The following is a 10,189-nucleotide window of genomic DNA, read 5'->3' as shown; positions in this document are numbered from 1 at the left end:
CACAATTAATATTTCCAATCGTGAAACATAACATTTTTAGTATATTTTGTGTCATATGATATATACATGGATTATTATTGATGTACTCTATAAGCAGAAATTCTTACGTTTACTCGTTGCACATTAATTTCATAACTTAGAAATCAAATTTTCTCATAGAACATTTTCCAGAAAAGTGTAGTAATCGTTTTCACCTATTCGAGCATAGCACCAATTACATCCGATACAGTCACTTTGGTTAATATAAATTATATCAAATGTTTTATTTTCTTTTTCAAATTAAAATTAAAAACTATTAATAAATAACATGAATACAAGCATATATAACATAACTAATGTTGTAATTATAAATATTGCACTCTATAACATATCATATAACTATAATAATCATTTTTTAAATTACTAACAACAAAAAATTGTATATTTTTATAATTATTTAAACAATTTTACATAGAAATCAATGTAATCTTCAATATGTTATGCTATATTTAAAGCATGTAATGTATAGTTGTTATATATGTACTGTTTTTTATCTATTTTGTGGAAGATATATGTAAAGACTGTATCGTGATGGTAACGGAAGACATTGTTCACTTATATTTTTACACATCGCGCTTATATTGATAATTCTCGCAAAAAATATTTACTTTAATATTTACTTTAATACTCCAGATAACAAACATGTAAGAGATATCACATAAAGTTTGAGAAACATCCTTCTAGTTTTTAAATAATTTTTAATCATTGTATTGTCTGGATGCGTATGAAATTCAGAAAAAGTCTACGTGAATAAATATTTATAGAGTATTTTGATTAAGATGTAATGATAAATAAGAGAAGCTTGAAAATTGGGCAATGTATATTGATACAGAGTGCATATTTCTTATTATAAATGGACATCGGTCTTTTCACGGCACTTAGGTAAAATTTATTTTAAAGGCTTCTTTTGATTAATTCGAAGCTATACCAAGTCTACAAATTTATAGCATCTCTTTGTTTTATTATTACGAGTATCATATTGACAGATTTTATATAAAATGTATGGAATATTTTTATATGACTGAAAAGACCAGCCAGTCATTGAGTATTTTTTTAAGTCTTTTATTTTGTATGTATACGTGTGTGTATATGTGTACGTGTGCACGCGCGCGCGCGCGCGCGCGTGTGTGTGCGTGTGTGTGTGTGTGTGCGCGCGCGCGCGCGTTTATGTATGTATATTTTTAAAAAATCGAGTTTATATAGCTATAAATAAATATTAAAACATTAGCTTGCAATTAAAAAAAAAAAAACAAACAAATTCCGTCAAACAATATACGCTTTCTTTAATATAATGGAAAACTCTGTAATACTGTACTTTACTATTAATCTATACATGTATATATAAATTTCTTTTTCTAAAGAGGTCTTATTATATCTCTATTAGAGATATATAACTTAAATAACTTAAACATGCTGCATATATTAAATGTCTTAAAACTTGTATATTAAAGCTGATACAGCATGCTATTTATTTATTATACCTAAGATGCAGTTTAGCAAAAAACTGATATAGATTTATTTTTTATTTATTGCATTAACGTAAGACGGAAACCACAATTGTTGCCGAAAACCTACACATATTCTGTTTAAAGAAATATATTTAGATTTTCTTTTCTGGACTATCACTTTCAATAACAACTTGTTACAACATACACACATACGTACACGCACGCATGCACACACATATATGCATATATATATATATATATATATATATATATATATATATACTTTTGTAAATATTTTTATGTGTCTCCTTTGCCTTACTATATGCATGCAACACTTTTGCATTTCGATCTAATAAGACATAATACTATCAAGAGACAATTATTTCTGTATTTATATTTTGCGTGCACATATTTCGGCCTGCCGGAATTCTTATTTACATCATATAATTCCAGTAAAACGAAAATAATGCCACTTAAAGTTACATCTCCGACGCCGAACGCTTTTTGGTAAACATCATGACTAACATTATGTAAAATATTTCGCGCGAATTCAAATATGTGTATTAATTAAAGCATCGCATGTTATACATAATTATCAATCGATTCTTATGAAAGCTGTATATGTGAGTGTGTATTGATCGAAAAGTTATGTTTCGAATATTTAGCACATGTGGATACACAGTACCGACAAATTTTTTTCTTTCTAGCGTGAAAATCAATTACCTACAATTCTCTTTGATATAACTCTATATGTACGGATGTAATGCCAATGCTCTACCGCGTAAACCCTTTTGACCGCCGACTCCACCCTTTGGTATAACATATCCTCCTGCGTGTCTCGCTGTACCCTCTTCCTCCAAGTTGCCATTACTTTCAATCAAATCGCGTAATGGCCAACAAGCCAGATGACGCGATTTACCGTGACGTGCCAAAACGTGATATCCTTGTCTAAAAATTATTATCATATAAATACGTAATTTCTTTTATTTACTTTCGAATAAGTGCTTGCAATGTAAATAAGTTTAAATAAAAATTTAGTAAACGAATAAAGTGTGATGGCAAAAAGACTTGTTTTTTAGCCTATTTTTGGGACCTCAAATTTCAAACTTTTTCTTCTGCCAAATAGTACTATATAATGAAACATTAATCCCAGAGAAATTTTAAAATAAGCATAAGCGCGGTTCCGAAGATATAAAGGGTTGAAAGTGATAGTTTCTCATAATCCACAAAAGTACACAAAACTCTTTAATAGCGATTTCGGATGGGGCGCACCGATTGCACATTTCAGATGTCGGTGCAACTTTTGTGTTTGGCTAGTCAAATAATGCAGTTTCTCAATGATGCCGCGTGTTCGTCTGGGCTCGATACACCTCACAAGTGCTTATTGGTTGTACACAAAGTGCACCTGAGAAAATAGTCGGAGCCAATTTGTGTGCCACCGGTAAGGTGGCACATCGGTGCGCCCCAGCCGAAATCGCTATAAGTATTCATACCAAGGAATAAAATATATAACGAAGTGAAATATCGTTTCTTATGGATTTTTATGCCGGATTGAAATATGATTTTAGTTTTCGTCTAGTAGAAAAATTCCTCGAGATATATGGAGTTGAAATGACATGTGACACCGCCTTTCATGAATCGAGATGCTTTTCTACTGAGAGTACCCTTGTCTTTTACGGACTGGGATGCTTTTTTAATGCGAGTCCCCTTGCCTCTCATAGACTGGGGTGCTTTTTTTAATGTGAGTCCTCTTGCCTCAACTTGTGAATGCGTCATATAATGACTTTTATCTTTCAGGGTGCTTTATAAAACATGCCCCCTTCCCTCCATAAATAAAATAGCAATGAATAGTAAATCGTTCATTCTCTAAACAATAAATCCATGATAGAATATATGCTCAATATTACATAAACTTCAGCCACATATTTTTCTTTATGCAATATATCCTGACTAGAAATCATCACTTTCACCCCCTTGTATCTCCGGAATCGTGCCTATGCTCATCTTGAAATTTTATTGGAATTAATGTTTCATCTAATAGTACTATTTGGCATAAAACAAAGTTTGAAATTCGAGGTCCAAAAAATGAGTCCTAAATTTGCCATCACTCTTTAATGAAAAATATTCGTATAGAATTTTTCATAGAATTGACCTAAAAAATTAATAATTGAAAATACATGTGATCTAGAAAACGTACATATTTTCATTTATATGCATGCAATAAATGCTTTCAAAAAGAAAAATAAGAAAACATAAACATATAAATTTGTAAATTCAATCAGAAATTCATACAAACATGGAAACATTCAGGCATTATCTCTTAAATTATTATGAATTATACCTAGAAGAGATTAGACCCACAAGCAATGCCCAATGCGCTTTATGACCTTTTTTTAAACACGGAGCATGATTGAAGTCGGAATCATATGGTATCAGCACCATCGCTCCATGTGCTAAAGCATGAGTTAACGTGTCCGGGCATTGTTGTAAATCCACTAAAATGTCTGGTTTATGATCGGGCAAATATTCCGCAGCCAACGTTCCCATAAAATCGACGCTATACACTTCTCCATGTTGTGTGAAGCCTCGAACACGAGCTTCAGCAAGTAGTTGATTCACAGAAACTGGTTTTGTGTATTCCTGCGATGCCATTGAAAGCGCCACTAAACCACACCTACAAAGCATTTAATAATTCTTAATCATTTATACTATTATACAATTTTTAAAAGTATAAGAATATTAATTAAACACATGTAAAAATACAAAATAGAACTGATACAAATTGCAAGTAAAAATAAATCACATTTTTCCTCTCTTTGAAACAAACAATTGTACATTAGTTATTCCGATCAGACTTGCCAAATGCTGAAGCAATACTCACTGTGGTCCATCTTGAAGAATTGGTTCTACTTGACAGAAGTAAGTTACCTCTGCGTCTTTCAACTCATTTCGCGAGATCAGCTTTTCGATTTCAGCTTCTGCAGATGTGAGAGTAATTTTGGCCCAAGGGGGCAGAGAATCGCTATCATTGACTTCTGTTTTTTCACACATAGGTGTTTCTGGCAAGCTTGAGAGAGTCAGAGATGGTGCTGGCATTTCTCAATGCCAAAATGCAAATAAATAATCGCTGAATTTGATACAAAAGAACATATAAATGTTTAACAGCTACAAAATGTCACCCCTAGATGCGACAACTTTTATCTGTATCATTGCTCACAATGACTCGTCAACCTTCAGCAGGAATATTCGTTGTTCATTCTAGACAGTTCCCTGGAATTTCCTGCAAGATTTATAAAAATATAACTCGCACAAGTAATCTTATACAATTTCATAATATTTGAATATATTTAAAAATGCACACACATAATTATTATTTGAATTATTTGAGTCTATCGTATATAGGACAACCTAGAGAGAAAAACATCATCAAAATAGATTTCTTGGCAGTCAAGTTGTTTAATCCTAGAGTCCACGGCTATGAATACAAGCACAATAATTTTTATTGTCACGGTAATTTACGAGCTCTACGAGTAAGATAATATCGATTCGTCGACGCGCTTTATACAAGCAGAAAATCGAGCGTACTGTCTGGAGAGGAAAGGAACAGAATCTCTAATGGCAGCGCATCGCGCAATCAACGTGGAAAGGAACGATAATCAATTTCTAACGGGATATAAAACGTACTAAGTCGAGAGATCTCGGTGCTAATTACGAGTGCAAGCGATGCGAACGATGCGGAAGCATATCTAGCTCGACAAGTTGAGGAAAGAGAAAGAGATAGAGAGAGAGAGAGAGAGAGAGAGAGAGAGAGAGAGAGAGAGAGAGAGAGAGAGAGAGAGAGAGAGGCAACGTGCGCGTGCCGATTAGTTTTATTTATTGTGTAGCGACGAGGCGATATCGCGCCGTATCAGCCGTATGACTTTGACATTTGCACGTCCCGTACCCCTCCCCTTCACCGTCGTCGTTCACCCCGTATGACAAACCGTGACTCATGCATACACATTATGTAATTCAGCGATGGGAGAGCAGGAACCTGCTTCAAAACCCTGGGGCGTGCGATCGCATCGCGGCTTACTTTTCTGTGCCGATCCAATCTCAAGATTCGCGCGATTATGGCCTTTCAGAGTCCCATTATCACGGTTATCACCGCCGCCCCGTGGCCCCGACCCCGACGATGTCCTCCTCGAACACGAGCGTGGCGTTAGACCCTACTCGCGGACATTCGTCGACACGTCGACGAGCGGTCGAACGACGTCGGACTCGGTCTCGGTCTCACTCGGCCTCACTGTCTTGGTCTTACCGAGTGCCGTTCTGCTCACCGAAAATATACACGTACATACGTACATACATACGTACATACACGCGTGTGGCTTCTCTGGTTCTCTGGCATGGATATACGTATATACGTTTATACTCTTTGATAACAAGATTCTCGTGGCTCGTGGTATGACACGCGACATGCGAGCGGCGAGAGCAAATAATCTAGATCTAGTCGACCTAATAGTCTCGAAAGAGAAATTTACCAGTGTAATATTAATGTTATGTTAAAAATAATAAAATAAAATAAATAATACACATATATATATATATATATATATATATATATATATATATATATATACAGTTAAATATTGCTTATGTATATTACATAAAGGTTAATAAAATGTCCAAATTATTAATTTATTGCTTCATAAAAGCATGAAAATCAATTTTGATAATTTTGATTTGTAACGAGTTGACTATAATTGCGCAATTTTGCACAATAAATCAAAAATTAAAGAGGATACCAACGTATTAAGCAAATAAAAAATGGAAGCATTAGCTTTAAAATAATATGAACAATTTTCAAAGAATTGTCAAACATTTTGAACGCTTGAATTTCCCGCCATCTTCCACGACCGCCTAGCTGTGGAAAAAGTTAATTCCTCGGCACACTAAGGACCTCATCCATTTCGGCCGGAATGTGAACTAAAATTCACATTCATTTTGCGACCGGCCGTTGAAAACAGTGTCTCGTAAAATGGATGTGGGTTGTTGTCCGTGCTAACATTCTCTTTTCTGTCGATAAAATGCATTTGCTAGCTGTGCACATTTCTCGCTTTCCTACCATGCTCATGGTGTAGTCGAGTGTAGTACTCAGTAGTACTAGGTGTTCACGTTTTAACGTTTTAACTCATTTTAACTTTATGATTACACTTGTGATACACGCTGTGAGATATCAATATCAAACCTTTTTGCATATTTTCATAAGCACAATCTGCACAATAATTACAAGCAATACAAAGAACGGCTGGATTGATGTCGACATTATAACTTACGTTAATGATTTTAGAAAATATGTAATATAAATATAATAATTCAAACATAATTCACAAAATATGGATTTAGCTACAAATGATCAACATACAGAGACGGAAAATGGTAATTTATTACTTAAATATTTTAATTAAATTATTTATTTATTATTTGAAGAAGTAAAACTTATTTTTAAAAAAACAATAATTATCCATTTCGTTTTACAGACTTTTCATCAAAGCATGAATGGACTTGGGATAAAAAACTGTCAACCTCGTCGATAAAATTATCAGATAATAACTTAGAAGTTACCTTTCATCCTGTGTATAGCACTGGCACAGCTGTTGCAAAAAGTAATAAACCACTCGAGAAAGGAAGACACCATTTTTGGGAGATTTTAATGATAACGCACATATATGGCACTGATGTAGTAAGTTTATTTGATATCTCGCTTCATCTATATTGACAATAGATATTAATAATCTTTTCAGGTCATTTTAGTGTCATTTTCATTGTTAGATGGTTGGTGTAGGAACTCCAAATGCAGAACTTCACGATTCAGATGCGAATTTTTGTGCTCTGCTTGGACGAGATCGAGAATCTTGGGGTTTTTCATATAAAGGATATTTACAGCACGATGGTAAAATATGTGAATATGGGACAACATTTGGTCAGGATAACTTGGTAGGGATACATCTCGATACTTGGATGGGCACATTACAATTTTTTGTCGATCGCAAACCATTGGGTAAGCAGTAAAACATTTTACCAAATATTAGTTTAAAGATGTAACTTTGATCCCTTCATAGGTGTGGCTTTTACAAATTTAAACAACGTTATGCTTTATCCATTAATAAGCTCAACAATGGCTCAGTGTGTAATGAAATTAACCTATAGTTGTTCAATACCAGTAACTCTACAAACTACTTGTCTCGCAGTCTTGTCACCTTCGCAAAAGGCACATTTATCAAAAAAATTTCCTGGTTTGCGTTATCTTACCCAAAATATCTTTGCTGATATCCTACAAAAATCTATTGGTAATTTCAACAGATTTTCTTTGTTTCTTAAATGTCTGTAAATAAACAATGTATACCAATAATTTATAGGTATTGTGCATTGACAGATTGTGATAATGAAGACCTCGAATTTCCTGCAAAGTATATTATTTTAGATGATTTTGACTTTGCTCTTGTTGGACTTGGAATAAAGAAGAAAAAACATTTTTAGTGATACATAGGCCTGTAATAAATAACATAACATACATTCAATTTTATAATACATTGTTGACTGTGTACAAACATAGATAAACGTACAAAATAAAAAGAATAATCCTATATATGAATGTAAAATAATTGCTTTAAGTATTTTCAAACAATTATCTTTCTTGGTGCGAGTGGATATTAATATAAAAAGCTAAGTTATCTCTTCTCCCAAAAATAATTTCTTTAATAAAGTATATTTGAATACACAGTATCAGAAATAATATTGTATCATCCATCAATTTTGGCAATACGTAAATTATACAAAATAATTTCTTTTTAAAAAGATATAATAGTCAAGACGACTTTTTTACAAATTTAGATAAAATTATTTTACATAACTTGAATTGTTTGTGAAAATAAACGCGATGATGTCACAATGATCAAGTTACCTTGAGCATTTTTGCTTGGACTAAATTTTCACTATTGTCATTTTTATGTTTTTTCTTTCCAATTGGTTTAGATTTTATATTAATTTTTGTAGAAAACATAATAGCTTGTGCCCATCCAGCTAATGGACCCCATAATTCTCGTAAATAATTACTTACTTCAGTATGAATTTTTGGGGTAACTGTTTTTTGTTTCTTCAAGTGTGGTAAATAATTTGCTTGTGCTATTTGGAAAATGTGAGTATCAACAGGTATAGCATCTAAATGGCCTAACGACATTAGACATATGCAATCCGCAACTTTAGGTCCAATTCCTGACAGAGTCATTAATTGTTCTCTAGCATTGTGATAAGAAACATTCTCCCTTTGCAGATTCAAAAGCCAATCCTTTCCACCCAAGGCTGATAAACGTTCTGCCGTATTAACTATATATGCAGCACGATAGCCAAATTTTTCTCTTTTTAATATACTTTCTACATGTTTTTTCTTTAAAACTTCTATCGTTGGAAAATCGTAATACTCTTTATCTTCGATTGAACATATTTTACGACCAAACAATGAACACATTTTTTCAACCATATTTGATATCCTGAAAACAAATAAATGTTTAGCAAATATAAATACATTTTTTGTGCATTTATTTTTCATAATGTACCTTGATATATTGTTATTAGAACTGCAGATAAACGAGAATAAATTCTCTATGACATCTTGCTTCAATATTCGAACAGCATTATTTTCATCTAAACACTTTTGAAAGTGTGCATCTGCTTTTGCCCACTCTTTGTAATAATCCTGTAATGATACTGACAGCCTAAAATACTCTGATAGAATGTTATCATAATTTACAGAATCCTTCAATTGTCCTTGTACAGTGTACAAGAGATGAGTTTTATTTTGAGACAAAGTCCAAATGCATCCGTTAAAGATACCTCTATACCCGGTGTCGCAAACTGTCCATCTAAAATTCAATCATTAACATAATTTTGAAATAATATTTAAAAGAGACAAAAGCGTAATGTGTCTTTTAAATATTTGAAATAATATTTAAGAGACATTATAAATAAATTTAGAGTGTTCAAATATTTCAAGTATTACCTAAAACTCTGGCCACCGTGCAACGTGAGAGCAAGATTCAGTTCCGTGCATAAACAAGGTATACTGCCTTGTTTCACTGTCGTTTCGTATGCGTTAGAAGCGTTATACATTTTCGAATAACCTCGCACAAGTTTAGTCATTTAAGTAACTGGCATTTTATTGCTAATTCAAATGTTTCTTTAATTTTTTACATGTCGTACTACACGTGTTTGCATTATTACAAAGTTTTATATTGAAACAAGTTAAAGTCTTATCGTGACAACAGAAGATTAAATTGGAGAAAATTCTAATCGGATCACATGCGGCACTTCTACGCGCATGTGCAACAGACCGCGACCAGCGACTACCGCGAGTCGGTGAGTGGGATCAGGCGGGATGCGATCGACCACGTGACTATTTTAGAAGATTCTTACAAAGAAATTTAGATCTAATGGCTATATGCCGCATGCCGTTTTTTCTAATTGCATTTACAGATTTAAAATTCCTCCTCCGTTTACAATACTGTCTATACTTAAATTGTCGAGGAGGACTTTTAAATCTGTAAATGCAATTAGAAGAAACGGTGTACGCAAAAATTAACGTTCAGTCGGTAAAAAAGACTTTAGCATCCCCTTAAAGAGGAAATACAAATAAATAACAAAATTTGACTTTTATTTTGTTT

At 33.2% G+C, this 10,189-nt stretch overlaps 3 protein-coding genes across 10 annotated transcripts; 1 reads left to right on the top strand and 2 right to left on the bottom strand.

The window, feature by feature from the left end:
- Positions 1 to 11: 11 nt before the first annotated feature.
- On the bottom strand, positions 12 to 5,955 carry LOC105192876 (UPF0692 protein CG33108). 7 transcript variants are annotated; one of them, XM_011157154.3, is made up of 5 exons: positions 5,563 to 5,768; positions 4,851 to 4,895; positions 4,369 to 4,767; positions 3,829 to 4,161; positions 12 to 2,435 (listed from the first exon to the last, which is right to left on the bottom strand). In XM_011157154.3, exons 3-5 carry the CDS (start codon positions 4,581 to 4,583, stop codon positions 2,234 to 2,236), a joined length of 750 nt encoding a protein of 249 aa, XP_011155456.1. In that variant the 5' UTR covers positions 4,584 to 4,767; positions 4,851 to 4,895; positions 5,563 to 5,768; the 3' UTR covers positions 12 to 2,233. The 7 variants fall into 7 exon arrangements, with proteins under 7 accessions (XP_011155456.1, XP_039308806.1, XP_011155459.1 ...); XM_039452872.1 differs by lacking the exon at positions 5,563 to 5,768 and adding an exon at positions 5,172 to 5,266; XM_011157157.3 differs by lacking the exons at positions 4,851 to 4,895; positions 5,563 to 5,768 and adding an exon at positions 5,844 to 5,955.
- A 621-nt stretch (positions 5,956 to 6,576) lies between these two features.
- On the top strand, positions 6,577 to 8,131 carry LOC105192878 (SPRY domain-containing SOCS box protein 3). 2 transcript variants are annotated; one of them, XM_011157159.3, is made up of 5 exons: positions 6,577 to 6,908; positions 7,010 to 7,212; positions 7,302 to 7,530; positions 7,592 to 7,819; positions 7,906 to 8,131. In XM_011157159.3, exons 1-5 carry the CDS (start codon positions 6,866 to 6,868, stop codon positions 8,007 to 8,009), a joined length of 807 nt encoding a protein of 268 aa, XP_011155461.1. In that variant the 5' UTR covers positions 6,577 to 6,865; the 3' UTR covers positions 8,010 to 8,131. The 2 variants fall into 2 exon arrangements, with proteins under 2 accessions (XP_011155461.1, XP_011155462.1); XM_011157160.3 differs by having other exon boundaries at positions 7,889 to 8,131.
- On the bottom strand, positions 7,200 to 10,136 carry LOC105192879 (N-glycosylase/DNA lyase). Its single transcript, XM_011157161.3, has 3 exons — positions 9,529 to 10,136; positions 9,086 to 9,391; positions 7,200 to 9,019 (listed from the first exon to the last, which is right to left on the bottom strand). Exons 1-3 carry the CDS (start codon positions 9,666 to 9,668, stop codon positions 8,425 to 8,427), a joined length of 1,041 nt encoding a protein of 346 aa, XP_011155463.1. The 5' UTR covers positions 9,669 to 10,136; the 3' UTR covers positions 7,200 to 8,424.
- Between the last annotated feature and the right edge of the window lie 53 nt (positions 10,137 to 10,189).

The sequence above is a fragment of the Solenopsis invicta genome, chromosome 8, assembly GCF_016802725.1.
Source record: "Solenopsis invicta isolate M01_SB chromosome 8, UNIL_Sinv_3.0, whole genome shotgun sequence".
Lineage (NCBI taxonomy): Eukaryota > Metazoa > Arthropoda > Insecta > Hymenoptera > Formicidae > Solenopsis > Solenopsis invicta.
The sequence above is the reverse complement of the archived record's forward strand: the minus strand, read 5'-3'. Positions and strand labels throughout refer to the sequence as shown.